The sequence below is a fragment of the Anomaloglossus baeobatrachus genome, chromosome 2 (genome assembly GCF_048569485.1).
Source record: "Anomaloglossus baeobatrachus isolate aAnoBae1 chromosome 2, aAnoBae1.hap1, whole genome shotgun sequence".
Lineage (NCBI taxonomy): Eukaryota > Metazoa > Chordata > Amphibia > Anura > Aromobatidae > Anomaloglossus > Anomaloglossus baeobatrachus.
Genome location: NC_134354.1, coordinates 148126717 through 148142789, shown reverse-complemented (window position 1 = coordinate 148142789; position 16073 = coordinate 148126717). Strand labels below are relative to the sequence as shown.

The following is a 16073-nucleotide window of genomic DNA, read 5'->3' as shown; positions in this document are numbered from 1 at the left end:
GCGTGAAGTCCAGAAAGCTCAGCTGTTTGTAGACAGTGGACACCTTGGCTTTCACAATCATTGTTTTTACATCATGGCTTATACTATTTCATTAAAGTGACCCTGTCAGGTGCAATATCCACCCAAAACTATGAGCAGTTCTATAGTGCATATTGCTAATCCCTGCCTAACTGTCCCTGTATCTAGTAGCATAAATAAAGAGATCTGTACAAAAAGTATTTTTAAAGATCCTTAATGATATGCTAATTAAGGCTGTGACTAGTCACAAGGGTGTTAGTTCCTCCACAGGGGCGTGCTAACATGCTATTCAATGCCCATTGCCCAGCGTCATAAGCAGTGGTGCGCATACCTGTGTCTGTTGTCACCGCTTCAGGACGCCGACCAATGCGCATGATCAGAGGTCCCAGCACTTCCGGTGTACTCGTCCCGGCTTCAGAGAGGTTTAGTGTGCATGACTGGAAGTGCCCAGACTTCTGATCATGTGCACTGTCCGGCGTCTGATGCGGTGACATTGGACACAGGTGCGTGTGTCACTACTGATGATGCAGGGCAATGGGCATTGAATAGAATGTTAGCACAACCCTGTGGGCTGCTAACATGTTAAGAGGGAGGAATGAGTGCTGAAACTAAGACCCTTGCGACTAGTTGCTGGCCTCATTAGCATATCATAAAGGATTTTTAGAAATACTTTTTCTAAAGATCTCTTTTTCTATGCTACTATATACAGGAACGGTTAGGCAGGGATTAGCAATATGTACCCAGAACGGCTCGTGGTTCTGAGTGTATATTGCACCTGACAGGTTCACTTTAATTGGAAAGTGAATGTAAACTAATCCATAACCCTAAAATGCATTTACGGTCCCTTATAATGTAAATTAAATTATTGTATTGTCCACATCGTCCAATCAGAATTTACTAAAGAAATATTAATTTCATGTGACCATCTGTTTCTCACCAACCATTTGCGTTTTTTATTTTAGCATATATCTATAATTCTTCCTCCATTAGTAGAATGACAATTTTCATTTTTTTAATTTTTATTTGCATTCTGTCTCTATAAAACAAATGTAACCATACTTCCTCAATGATTAAGTTTATTTTTAAGTTATTTTATTGCATTTTCTATCCCTATAATAGTTCTATTTACCTCCTATGGCCCGGAGAAGGGCGTTCCTGAACCTCCAAGCTTCCTCCGGCCAGTTTGATTACTGATGTACATAGGGCCACATTGTAACTATTGTGTTTCTGCATTAATCAAAAATGAAAAGAAAAAAAAAAGGCACAAATTATCGTTTAAACACCATACTTTTCTATCTGGGAACACATTCATAAAGTACAGTGAAAAGCAAAGCGTTTATCACATTGTATGAACAGTACTTTGCATATGTACGCTTCCAGTCAGAGATCCAAACCCATACAGTATGTCTCAGAAGGTAACAGAAAGGTCAAGAAAGGTTACTCAGCTGCACAGATAGTTCAGAAAATCCGAGATAAAAGACGTAATAAAAAAAGGAGAAACAAAAATCAACCATAAAATTATAAAGCTTGTAAACAGACAATTGGAAATACACTTTATTCATGGAAAAATATCATAAAAAAGTACCACTCTGAAGTAAAACTGCCTGAGTTTCCTTCAAGCGCAGTTTTGAGGAGAAACACTTGAGCACAACGTCGAGTCCACCGATATACACGTGTGTGAGCACTAGAAAAGTCACCAGGGTGTCCTTGGTAGGATGAACTGTTGTTGTGCTTGTCGCGTTTGAGGCAAATTTTAGATCATTTGGCACCAAAAGTATTTTGGCCTTGGAGGGAAGAAAAGTTCATGATTCTAGGACTTGTGATGTGGGATATGACATATTCATTGTTTTCATTTGGATTGTAGAGATTTCTTAATTTCATTTACGTCCATCTGGAATAAAAAAAAGAGACGGTATTAAGATAAAGTGTAGAGTAACAACTGATTCACCTAGAAAGGGAAGGTACTGCTGGTACAAAAGGCTCGCTCTCCCGGATCAAGGGGTACGCTCTGTCGGAGCAAGGGGCAAGTACTGCTGGTACAAAGGGCACGCTCTGCCGGTACAAGGGGCACGATCTGCCGCAACCAGGGGCACACTCTGTCGGAACAAGGGCACACTCGTCCAGAACAAGGGCACACTCTACCGGAACAAGGAGCACGCTCTGCCGGTACAAGGGGTAAGTACTGCTGGTACAAAGGGCACGCTCTCCTGGTATAAGGGGTTATGATCTCTTAATACAATGGGAACACTCTCCTAGTAAAAGGGCTATGATCTTCTAATATAATGGGCACACACTGCTGGTATAAGGGTATATGATCTCCTAATACAATGAGCACGTTCTGCTGGTATGTGGGGCACGCTCTCCTAGTAAAAGGGGTATGATCTCTTAATACTATGGACATGCACGCTCTGCTGGTACAAGGGGCACACTCTGCTGGTACAAGGGGCACACTCTGCCGGTACAAGGGGCACACTCTGCCGGTACAAGGGGCACACTCTGCCGGTACAAGGGGCACACTCTGCCGGTACAAGGGGCACACTCTGCCGGTACAAGGGGCACACTCTGCCGGTACAAGGGGCACACTCTGCCGGTACAAGGGGCACACTCTGCCGGTACAAGGGGCACACTCTGCCGGTACAAGGGGCACACTCTGCCGGTACAAGGGGCACACTCTGCCGGTACAAAAGGATTTTTTTTTTTTTTTTTTTACAAATGTTTAGTTAGTCTTTAAATAACAATTGGATGCAGTGAAGGGAGAGATTGTGTCTTCCCTGTACCTCAGCCTATGGTTGATGATCTACTAGCAGGACACTGACAATTTCAGGTTTTTGCCACATCACTGGTTGTAACAGTGGTTTGGAAACCGATGCTATAGTTGTACTATTTTGGAAGGGTTGCAAGTCAAAACTTGTCTACCTGTAATCGTAGACGAATCTTCTTTTCTTCATCCAGCTCGGACAGTAACTGTTTTATTTCTTTTCTAAAATAAAAATACAAAAGAGATGCAGTTTATTTACTGGACTGTTCCAGGGTAACTTCACACATACTAATCTATGGTTTGCTAAAGGAAGCAGGCTTTTCTTTATTCCAAAATTAATATTAATATGAAATAATATGAAATAAGTTACAAACATATACATATGTAACGCCCCTGGACTAGTCAGGTCATCACAGGGTACTGCACGCTCTTTATCTCTCAGTGCAGGACCCAACCCCCCATGGTTCTGGATTCCCAACTTGCAGCACTGCCTCCACCAGCATCTAAAAATCCTAATCACACCTCGCACCACACCCTGTCAGGCACACCAATGGGCTGCTAAGCTGGAATAGGGCCGCCCACCTAGGGGTCAGGCAGGGAGGTGTGAGGTAACAAGTCAGTCGGCTCCAGGGGAGCAAAGAGAACGGTGGTAGCCCTCGAGCAGTGAGGAGCTTGAAGAAGCTGGAAGTTGGAGCTCCCACAGGAAAATGTAGATTGGGTTGCAGACGGTGGTCTGGACCCGGAGGAGTCGGAGACCCGATCGCGGGAGATTGGGACTGGGTGCTGGCTTAGTCAAGGAGGACGGTCGGCAGCTGCAGTCCAATAGCCGGTCTGGGGCCGAAAGCACTTCGGGGTACTGGACCCTAGGTCGGGGAGAAGCTTCAAGCAACCCAGCAATTAACCTGCGGAGGACAGAGCCTTTATGGACCGTTCCCACGAAGCTCAGAGATCGGGCACACTAGCGCAACGAGGGGGATAGGGCTTTCCAAGCAAAGCAGCCCACTGAAATCCCAAGCGTGAGATCCTGAGAGCAAGCTCCTCTGCTACCTATAGTAGGAAGCGGGGCCCGGACAGCTCCAAGCTTACGGGCCACCTGAACACTTTCAAATTCTGTGCACAGAGGCAGGTTACAGATCACCAGGCAGTGCTGCAGGGAACGGAACCCAGACGAGCTCCCCGAGAGGGCAGCGGCACCCAGAGACTTGGTTTACCACGTTGTCAGCGTTTGCTTTCCTTCTGAGTGAGTACCTGATTTACCCCTGCTACCAGCGAGCCTGCGCTCCCCCTGCAATCCATTCCACCATTCGGGGTCCCAGGGCCTTTCCCTACCCATGGAGGGTAATGTCATCTGGCTGCCCCATTCCATCACCCCGGGTACTCCCAACGGCAGCGGCGGTACTCCCTATTACCGCACACCACGAGTGACATCACAAACTATCTAACTCCCCTGTAAATAACCCCCCATTATGTTTCGGAGTAACCCCGAACGCCCGGGTACGGAGACCCTCGAACCACGAGTAGCACCCCCGCATCCGGAACACATAGAAGTATATAGAAGAAAAAACGGGACAATACAGATAAGGTTAACGGTTGATATGCCTGTAAAACAGTTATAATACCATAAAATACTTGGTTGCAGCATATACCTATGTATTACTATTACCAAGCTAGATATATAATAATACAAAATCTTTATAAAAACAGGTAAAAAACAAGGATAGTCACTAAGAAGAAAACATTCAGGATCAAATCATCCATAGCAAATAAAGCATATGTATGTACCAATATACACTTGGAAAAGCTTTATTTATAAGATGGCAAGAAAAAGAGTCAGGAATATATTTTGACAATTAGGCAGTCTGACTAAAGCCAGCTTTACACCTTGCAATTAAGCATACGATATTGTATGCGATCGTACCCGCCCCCAACGTATGTGCGGCACATTCAATTTGTTGCCCATGTCACACAAACAAATAACCCCCCGTCACAGGTACTTACCTACCACACGACTTCGATGTGGGAGGCGAACATCCACTTCCTGGAGTGGGAGGGACGTTCGGCGTCACATCGACGTCACGCGGCAACCGGCCAATACAAGCGGAGGGGCGGAGATGAGCGGGTCATAAACATCCCGCCCACCTCCTTCCTTCCGCATTGCCGGCGGGAGCCGCAGGACATAGGTAAGATCTGTTCATTGTTCCCGGGGTGTCACACACTGCGATGTGTGCTACCCCGGGTACGATGAACAACCTGATGTTCAATTTTTAGGAAATGAACGACGTGCATGCGATGAACGTTTTACCGTTCAATCGCAATCGCACGTAGCTGTTACATGCTACAATGTAACTTACGATGCCGGATGTGCGTCACTTACGACGTGACCCCGCCGACACATCGTAAGATATATTGTAGCGTGTAAAGAGCCCTTAACAAAAAAAATATATATGTACACACAATTTACCAATGAAACACATGGAAAAAATATAATACCAGTTAAGGAACATAAGATGTCCCTACAGGGCTGTAAGAGACAGCTAGAAAAAAAAGACGGGATCAGAGACAATATGGACAAACTATCTCTCACCATACATATTGTTTGCAAGACGGAGTGTTTCTGACAAAAGGAATTGCTCACTTGCACAAACTATATAAAATTATACAAAAATATATATATATATATATATATATATATATATATATATATATATCTCTCAATATCACTTTTTGTTGTTGTAAGGCTTATACTATACGCATTTCATAAAAAAGAATAAAAAACATCAGACAATAAAGTATTGTCATATAGTCACATAGTCTGAGGATCTATTCTAACCCGTCAAACAGCATCCTGACTCATATTTCTTTTAATACTTGAAGCCAATGGTAAATGGACCTAAGCGTGTATACATTTGCACACTTTACCTTTAGATCCATTTTAAGGGGGTTGTCCACTACTTGAACAACCCATGCTTAATCACTATAGTCCCTCAAGTAAAATAATACTCATCTCTGGTGCCAGCAATGATCTCTCAAATTGTTTTGCCACCTGAGCCCTGCAGCCAATCAGCAACTGCTTCAGTCTCACGTCTTTTGGACAAAGCTGACAATCAAAGAAAATGAAGGGCAGTAGCACTTCTTCTGGTTGTCAGTGTCGTCTGAAGGAAGTGAGAGTGAAGAGGCCACTGACTGCCTGCAGCGCTCGCATGACGTTGCCCAGTGGAGAACAGTCAACAACATTGCTGGAATAGCACCGGCACTGGAGATGAGTAAAGGCTGTTTTTATTTTACATGACGGAATGTGGTGATTGAGGAGGGTTGTCTGAGTACTGGACATCCCCTTTACAAAAAGATCGGTCCATTATCTGAACCTATGCCTAAATGATCTGCTTCCAGTGTGCTAAATAAAGTCTTATCACATCCACTAGAGGCTATTATTAGAGGCGTGTGAATAGCTTTTGTTAATTACTTCCAACTCTCTGATGAATTGATATTTTGAGAAATAATTGTAGATTTCTTTGTTTTTCGTCTTTTGCACATGCTTATTTTAGCCAGAAGGAAACCACTGCCTGTGACAATTATAGTGTCTCTTAGGACTGATCTGATGAAAATAAGCTCCGACTGAATTCACGGTGAGAGAAAAAATAATATACATTAATTATTTAAAGGGATGAAATTACCAAATATTACATAAATACATTTTAAAGCTTATTTCAACAAAACAACTTATTATAGAGCGGGGAAACTCTGGGGAATCTCCTATGAGCCCTGACAAGCCGTGGCTCTCCATCTTGTGGTCTCAGTATGTCTATGTAAGACAAGAAAGTGAATTGTTTAATTTGCACAGTATATAAAGTAATCCATGACATTTTTGAAACTTACCACAAAAATACCAAATCAAAACAAACCCTTTCTTTCCCGACTGCTGGCATCTCATACAATAAAACTTACTTCTGCTGGTCCTTCATTGTCTCAATGATGCTTCGAAGCTCCTTGACTTGTGTCTGCAGCTCTTCTAGTGATGACTGGCCATGTTCAACTTTGTGTCTTGCATCGGAGCTACCAAAGGACGGAGAGTTTGACCTGTGACTACTTGAGGTGACAGAGTGAAATGCTGATGGTGCTCCAGGAGCGCCGTGCGAGAAACTAACACTTGATATCAAGCCTCCTGGTTTGGGTGGCAATGCAGCTCTGTTATCTGGTACCTACAAGACAGGAAATTATTATTATTAGGGCACAGTCACACGGCCGTATGACTCATCTGAGGATCGCATTGCAATACCCGGGACTGGCTGGGGGCTCTTCTAACCTGAGCGTGTCATGTATTTCTAAGCAGATGTCACGTTCAGGTCAGCAGAGCCGTAGGCCAGTCCTCGGCAACATGATGCGATCTTCCGACGAGTCATACGGCCGTGTGACTGCGCCCTTACACTGAGTGAACAATTATTAGGCAAGTGAATATTTTGACCATATCATTTTTATGCAGATTTTCCAACTCCAAGCCATATAAGGCCCCCTTCACATGTGCTTATAAAAAATATACGTGTAAAACCAGTACCGATCTCATTAGTGTTTTCCATCAGTGCGCCAGCAATGTGTCATCCGCGTGCCATTCGTGTTTTTCTAGTATAGCCAAATAAAAAGCTATTATAAAGCTTCTCCTATACTTTCAATGTTAACACGTACAGCACACGGAAAAGGTACATGTTTTTCACAGACCCATAGACTTGTATTGGTCCTTCTCATCTGGAGCTGTCGGAAATAACAAACATGTCTTGCGTGGTTCACATGGACACACCAACATGTGAGCAGCCCCATAGGTTATAATTGGTATGTGTGATATCCATGGAAAAAACAGATGTCACACGTATCAGAAACACGTACCTGTGAAGGAGGCCTAAAGTTGACTGCTTATTAGATCAAGTTGATTTGATGATGTGTATTAGGATATCAACACCCTTTATCCATGTGTGCAGAATTTTTTGGAAAGTTTGTTTTCCTTACACAAAATGAGGCAAAAAAGAGATTTAACCCCTTCTTGACACAATGTAAAGTTACGTCAGATGTCTGGTCCCTGTCTGTCATGCGGGCTCGTACTACAAGTCCACATCTTTCCCAGCAGATCTGCCTTTAACAGCTATGGTTGGAGAGCAGCTCCGCCCTTGGCTGTTAACATTTAAATGATTTGTTAATCTCTGAGAGCGGCAACTAATGAACGCAGGGGGCGTTTCATTCCACGTGCTCCTATAACATGATTGCAGGGTCGGATGTGTTGCAGTGACAGCCGGCAGTCTGCTGAAGAATCACATGTTTCTCCTGTGAAAGTCAGCATTTACGGTATCTAGCGTTCATAGGAGACCGAGATTTTCGCAAAACATAGCAGTGCTGATGCACTGCTACGTATAGTACAAGTGATCGCAGGTTCAATTCTTTAAAGAGATTAACAAATACAGTAAAAAATGACAAAAAATACATTTTTAAAAGTAGTGGACAACCCCTTGAACTTTATTAATACACTATACAGCACACATTGCCTTCTGCTTACCTGTGATGTAACACTGCGTGGGGTTTTCTTGGCTGAGTCTACAGTTCTCTGTGACAGGTGATTGAGCTCATCCTTGTCATCCTCTGGACTTGGAGAGTCAAAGAAATCGGGACTGGAAAGGGAGGACTACAAAAGAACATGGTGAATAAAAATATACTGATTGTATTATATAATAATAGATAATACATAATAATATAGCCATCTCTATTATTATGAGCGCAGCTATAAAGAGGCTCTTTAGTGAAAATGAATTGACTAGAGAACAATACTGATATGTTAGCTAAGTGCTGTGATGCGCTTTAGTATATCCCTTGGGACCATTTCAGCTTCCTCCATCCCGAGCTTCCTTCTTATTTTCACAACATTAAGGCATCTGTACTCATGAGAAGAGTACTGTAGAAGAAGAGTACTCCTTGATGACTGCACCCGCCTATATATTTATCTGCTAGGTTCAGGAGAGTGTTGACTGTTTGCCTTATGAACAGAACGAGCAGAATAATTAGAGCATGTAAGAATCTGTCTGGTCTACCAGTAGTGTAAAGTGTATGAGAAAAGCTCTCCTATTCTGTAGAAGACTCATGTATATTACATTTTAGGTTGTCCTTTAGTCAAGAGCAGTATTTAGACATTTCGAACATGCCCTGAGGCAAATACATACCGATGTTAGAGACTGGGATGGTGGACGTCTACCGCTGGATTTAGGCCTTGAAGCAGTGGGATGACTAAGTTTCTCTCCGGTTGACACAAGGGAGTCAAAGCCTTCAACATCTAAAAGATGAAATAAAGATATGACAAGACCTTGGTAGACCAATAACAAACCTATCAATTGGGTGAAATCTCTTTTTCTGAGAATTTGATACTGTCAAAAAGCTCTGTGTTATACAGTGGCGTTTATTCTTCCAACCACTATTATAAGCACTCAGCCTGCTGCACCAGAAATAGAAAACAGAAGGAACTTCTCTAGTATCATTAAATGGGCATTCATGTTATAGATTAATTCCGTTCAGGAACAGAAGTTTTGAACAATGTAACAATCAACTGTCTATTATGTAGTTTTTACAGTATTCTTGGGTAACGGCTGTCCTTGTGGACAGTGACATGCCTGACATGTCGATATAAGGAAACTTATAGGCCATGCAATGCTCCTCTGGGAAATTAAATATGCAAATTGGATGAGGACATGAACTCTAGAGCCACCTATTGGAAGTAGTAAAGCCTTTCATACAGTCAAATCAGATGTCTTGCTTTGCACTGAGGCGCAACACCTTGAAACGTATCTGCAAATATAGATTCTGGTTTGGCTTTTATCCTAAGTCATGTGGCAAGGCTCATTATTGGGTCAATATTGACTTTTAGGATTTCTACTCCCAACATGTGACACTAAAGATCAAGTTTTCTTCCTTTCTGAAGAGGCATACAGTATTCTTATAATTCTGAGGTTTTAAATATATTGCTCTGTACATAAGATTTTTAGTTTTAAACATATACGGCATTCTATCATTGCCAGGCTACCAATCCCAGCCACAGGCTAAAATACATCCCATGACAAAATTTTAACTGATTATCTGTCCCATCTACCTAGTTCTTTAACCAAAAGAACATTACTGTTTTTATTACTTTTACATTTATTGGTTAACAAAAAAGGGTAATTTTACATTTGGCCAACAATTTCCTATAGCCAATTTCAGTTGGCTAAAAAACACAAAGCACAGTTATATGAAGTGATTCACTGTCATTCACAAGGATTAACAAATAAAAGGGTACACAACTTAAAAGGGCTTGTCTTGTGATTGCTTTTCAGGAGTGCACAGCTCCCCAGACTCCCGGCTACCTGCGTGCTGTGAATCAGTGTGCTCCTGCTTGATTGACAGCTCAGACCAGTTGTGAACCATGCGTTCTCCAATGTTATAAGAGACAGAATTAAAGAAGCACTTTTCCCCATTGTTTTCCTGCCCACAAATTGATAATTTTTTGCAAATTGGTGACTGAGGACCTTAAAAAGATCTCCTCTCAAGTATTCAATGATAATCTCAAGCCTTCTTTCAGATAGGCACTCAAAGAACTTCAAAATATGGTTGATACTGTAATCAAAGCAGAAGATATGGGGGCAATGTTGTAATTTGGCCTGCCAACAAATACAAAAAAGAAACCCTCTGCCAACTCAGAAATAAAGACACCTAACAGAGTCTACCTCAAAATCACATGGTAACCTTTGCTCACAAACTAGAAAAAATCTTAAATGGGGCATAAGGATCAGGTATTATCCCTACAAAAAATCTTTGATGGTATACTTACTAAATATGCAAAGGTGAACACTTTATTTACTGTCGAAGGTCCCCAAGAGTCTAGTGAACCTGTCAGGGTTTCTGGCATAGCAGGGCTTTGTGACACGGTCTGCAAATTCTTTGACTTGTATCTTAAACCAGTTGTAGAGACCTTTCCCATCTATGTCAGAGACAATACTGATGTGCTCAGGAAAATCAATGGTATTTATTTGGAAAGTGACATGATCCTTGTCACTGTTGACATACAGTCACTATGCAAGTCAATACATCACAAGTGTGGTCTAAGGGCTGTTCTTTTTTATTAGAGATGTTCAGTCGAGATGGCCATTGGTGTGAATTCATACTGGAACTAATAGAGTTTATAGAAATACACAACTATTTTGTTTTTAAAGACAGGTTTTACCTCCAGAAGCAGGGCAACGCGATGGCTGTGTTGAGTCCCCATGCAAATCTGTTTCTTGGCTACTGGGAGAGTCAGGTTTTCTATTGTGATGAGTCACACACTCTGGAGAACTGTTGGTACCACTACATCGACGATATCCGGCTTATCTGTCAGGGGTACTACCAATGAAATGGCTCAATTTATGCAGGTTCTTAATCAGAAATCTGTAGCTCACTTATAAGGCTGTGTCCGCACTTTGCTTTTTACCTGCTTTTTTCCTGCTTTTTCAACTGCAGCGTTTTAATGCCAAAATGGATGTGTTCTTCTTTTCAAGCATAGACTATGGGAATTTGGGTTTCTTGTCCGCACTATGCTGTTCAAAATGCTGCCTTTTTGTGGCAGAAATTTGGGCAAAAACTCTGCTTTTTAAAGAAGCAACATGTTGTTTTTGCCATTTGCGTTTTGAACTGCAAAGCAGAGTTTTTGCCCAAATTTCTGCCACAAAAAGGCAGCATTTTGAACAGCAAAAATCCAAATTCCCATAGACTATGCTTGAAAAGCAGAACACATCCATTTTGGCATTAAAACACTGCAATTGAAAAAGCAGCAAAAAAGCAGGTAAAAAGCAAAGTGCGGACACAGCCTAAGTGGCACAATTCTAGAACTGAGTTCATAGATCTACAATTAACCTGCTCTCTTGGCAGTAAAAATGTTGCATCTAAAAAATGTTTTTCATTGTGTCTTTGGATGTGGATTACATATGTGCTTTTTATACAGTACATGGTTAATAAAGTTAGTTTTATTCGTCAGAAATGATGCAAAAAAACTGAAATAGTTGAAACGCTACAGATTTAAAAAACGCTGTAGTTCTCAAATTCAGTTTGAAAAATTCAACAAGTGTGTGAATGAGATTTCTGAAATCTCATAACTTTTGCTGGTACGGTAAAAGCAGCTTTTAATTTGCATAAAAAAATGTAAAGAACACTGCAAAAATGCAACTTGTGAGCATAATGTTTCATAGTGTTCCAATTGCTGCCTCTGTTCTGCAGCAACTGAAATTTAATCAAACATGCAAATTAGGGTGCTTCATGCACCCTTGATGTGGCCAAGAGGCTCGGCAAATTAATCCACCCACTAATTTTGCATGCCTCTGCCACACTCATAGGCCCCCTTCACACGTCCGTGAAAAAACACGCACGTGTGTTACGTCCGTTTTTTGGGTCCGTTTCGTGTCCTTTTTTTGTGTCCGTGTGCCATCTGTGTGAATGCCGTATGCTAGCCGTGTGTACGTGTTGGTTGTCCGTTTATGCGTGAGAGAAATAACTGACATGTGTATGTATTGTCCGTGTGAATTTATGCGTGTTTGTGATGCACAATGTCGTAGATACATACCCGCTGACAGCAGACAGAGTCGCGCGTAGAGAATGAACTGGGGTGAACTTCACCCGACTTCATTGTCATACTGCGGCTCTGTCTGTGTCGCGTCCTGATTAGCGGTCACCCGTGAAGGACTCACCGGTGACCGCTAATCCCCAGAGTGACTGAATGGAGTACCCCTCTCTCATACTCACCGTTCCCCGATCACCAGCGCGGCGCTGTTCTCTAAACTCCGGCGGCTTTTCCTCTTTTGAAAAAGCCGGCCGCTCATTAAACAATCTCGTGTTCCCTGCTTTCCCCGCCCACCGGTGCCTATGATTGGTTGCAGTTAGACACGCCCCCACGCTGATTGACAGCTGTCTCACTGCAACCAATCACAGTTGCCGGGGGCGGGACTATACTGTGCAGTGAAAAAAATAAATAAATAATTAAAAAAAATCGACGTGCGGTCCCCCCCCATTTTGATACCAGCCAGGGTAAAGTCACACGGCTGAAAGCTGGTATTCTCAGGATGGGGAGCTCCACGTTATGGGGAGCCCCCCAGCCTAACAATATCAGCCAGCAGCCGCCCAGAATGGCCGCATACAATAGATGCGACTGTTCTGGGACTGTACCCGGCTCTTCCCGATTGGCCCTGGTGCGTTGGCAATCGAGGTAATAAGGAGTTAATGGCAGCCCATAGCTGTCAATAAGTCCTAGATTAATCATGTCAGGCGTCTCCCCAAGATACCTTCCATGATTAATCTGTAAGTTACAGTAAATAAACACACACACCCGAACAATCCTTTATTAGAAATAAAAAACACTAACAAATTCCCTTGTCACCAATTTATTAACCCCAACAAAGCCCTCCATGTCCGGCGTAATCCACGGACCTCCAGCGTCGCATCTAGCTCTGCTGCACGATAAGCTGAGCTGTCACTGAGGTTAATCGCGCCACCACTGGATCCAGCTCAGCTTATCGCGCTACTCACCTCATTTGCTGCGTGGAGCTGACAGGAGTGGCGGTGTATTCTGCTGCTCCTGTCACCTTCATGCAGCAGAGCTGGATGCGACGCTGGAGGTCCGTGGATTACGCCGGATATGGAGGGCTTTGTTGGGGTTAATAAATTGGTGACGAGGGAATTTGTTAGTGTTTTTTATTTCTAATAAAGGATTGTTCGGGTGTGTGTGTTTATTTACTGTAACTTACAGATTAATCATGGAAGGTATCTTGGGGAGACGCCTGACATGATTAATCTAGGACTTATTGGCAGCTATGGGCTGCCATTAACTCCGTATTACCCCGATTGCCAACGCAACAGGGCCAATCGGGAAGAGCCGGGTACAGTCCCAGAACAGTCGCATCTATTGTATGCGGCCATTCTGGGCGGCTGCTGGCTGATATTGTTAGGATGGGGGGCTCCCCATAACGTGGAGCTCCCCATCCTGAGAATACCAGCCTTCAGCCGTGTGACTTTACCCTGGCTGGTATCAAAATGTGGGAGGACCGCACGTCGTTTTTTTTTAAATTATTTATTTATTTTTTTCACTGCACAGTATAGTTCCGCCCCCCGGCGGCTGTGATTGGTTGCAGTGAGACAGCTGTCACTGTGGGGGCGTGTCTAACTGCAACCAATCATAGGCGCCGGTGGGCGGGGAAAGCAGGGAATACGAGATTGTTTAATGAGCGGCCGGCTTTTTCAAAAGAGGAAAAGCCGCCGGAGTTTAGAGAACAGCCGTGCAGCGCCGCGCCGGTAATCGGGGAACGGTAAATATGAGAGAGGGGGGAGACTGACCGACAGACAGCTAGAGAGGGACAGACAAGACAGAAAGAGACCGACAGAGAGACCGACCGATGGACTGAGGGAGATTGACAGACATATACAGGAAAAGAAAGAATGACCGACATTGCTAGAAAAAAGCACAAAACGTACACGGAGCATACAGAGATGCATCCGTGTCACGTATTGTGCGCACATAACCATTGACTTTCATGGTGTCTGCGTGTTCCGTGCAGAAAACGGACACACATACGGATCACGGACACGGACATTATGAAATAACGCACGTGTGACCTCAAACATATATTAACATTGGTGCACAATTGGCCGTGTCTCCGGTACATACGGAAACGGGCCAAACACGCACGTGTTTCACGGACGTGTGAAGGGGGCCATAGATAAAGCCTGAGCTTTGTCTGCAAGCCAGTGCTGTCACCGGTAAGGAAGGCGGGGCATGTAAAACCAGTGGGCGTAACGGTACACTGAGCCTCTTGGCCACACTAAGGGTACATTGTGCACCCTAATTAGCATATTTGGTTAAAGGGAATCTGCCAGCAGGATATTTCTTTGTAATCTGACAAATGATGTCACTGATTCTAGTGATTTATCACCTACCTCACTAGGTGGAGCAGTTGTGATACAAATCACAGTTTTTGCTGCTACACTTGGGCACAACATGGGCACCACTTCAGCATTTATCACCCACTCCTGATTTTGGTTTATAAATATTGAGGTAAAAAACTCACCAAATACTCAACATGTGAACATGGCCTAAGGCTCATACCCAACGTTGGCTTAAACACATCCAGTGCAATTCATATCACAAATAAAGTTGCCCTATTTCACAGAATAAACCCAGATCTAGTAAAATGTGACACATAATAAGAAAGCAAATCAAAAAATATCAGCAGGCACAGTTATACTTGTTTATTAAAGGGAATCTGAGAGCAGCATAATATAGGCAAAGAGATTCTGAAACTAACCACATTTATCTTAAATCACTGTGTGCAGCCCTTCTGACTTTATCTCAGAATTGAATGTAGCAGAGCTGGGAGCTGTTCCCGTCCACACCAGGCTCTCAATAGAGGTTGTGCATTGACTGTGAGGTGTGCACATGCAGAACAGTCACACCAATGTTAATCACAGAGGAATAAACCCTTTAGTATGAGTAAACACTGCACACAGATAAGAAAAACACAGATGTTTTTACTTTATTAACCCTTGCAGCATGCTGTCTAAGCTTACATTACAAAATCCTAGAGACAGATTCCCTTTAAGGGCAGATGCTTCCTAATGAGTCTCCTATTGATGCCCATTAAACAATGCCATAATCATACATAGATGAACTAATAATAATAATCTTTACTTCTATAGCGCCAACAAATTCCGCAGCACTTTACAATTCAGGAGGATCATACACAAACAAGTAACAGTTATAGAAAATACAAAATTTAGAGGGAAAAAAAAGACAACCCTGCTCGTGAGAGATTACAATCTACAATGAGATGTGGGGGGGGGGGAGGTACTAGTGCTTATTTACGATGACAATCCAGCCATCTCAAGGAAATGGGGGATAGTTGATGGCTTCCTGGACCAGTTGGAAAGAACCTTGAGATGCATTTGGGTGCCATGAAGTTTGACGTGGGGTTACGTTCTGAGAAGTTGTGGAAGGACTATGAATTTAGTTCGGCTAGGGAGTGTGAATAGGCCGCCCTAAAAAGATGCGTTTTTAGGGTGCGTCTGAAGCCGAGTAAGTTATGATTTGTCCTAACTTCTTGGGGTAGAGCAGGTCAAAATAAACATTGCTGGATGGTTAAATGATTACACACAGTTCAGATCTTATAAAAACAGCCTGCAGTGTTCCCATCAGTATCATTACTGTTGTATTATACATTTTTCAAGGCACAAAGTGTGAGTCCAGTCATAAGTGTCACCTTAAAATGTGGTGTCA

The 16073-nt window shown here is 43.0% G+C and overlaps 1 protein-coding gene across 1 annotated transcript in view; it reads right to left on the bottom strand.

Annotated features, from left to right (window-relative positions):
- Window positions 1–749: 749 nt before the first annotated feature.
- Window positions 750–16073, bottom strand: part of SH3KBP1 (SH3 domain containing kinase binding protein 1) — a 547421-nt gene continuing 532097 nt past the window's right edge. The window contains exons 14-18 of the mRNA XM_075335430.1: window positions 8974–9083; window positions 8316–8441; window positions 6722–6975; window positions 2935–2998; window positions 750–1909 (exon numbers count right to left, since the gene is read on the bottom strand). Coding sequence (XP_075191545.1) covers window positions 1868–1909; window positions 2935–2998; window positions 6722–6975; window positions 8316–8441; window positions 8974–9083 — 596 coding nt within the window. The 3' untranslated portion in view covers window positions 750–1867. The remainder of the gene's footprint in view (window positions 1910–2934; window positions 2999–6721; window positions 6976–8315; window positions 8442–8973; window positions 9084–16073) is intronic.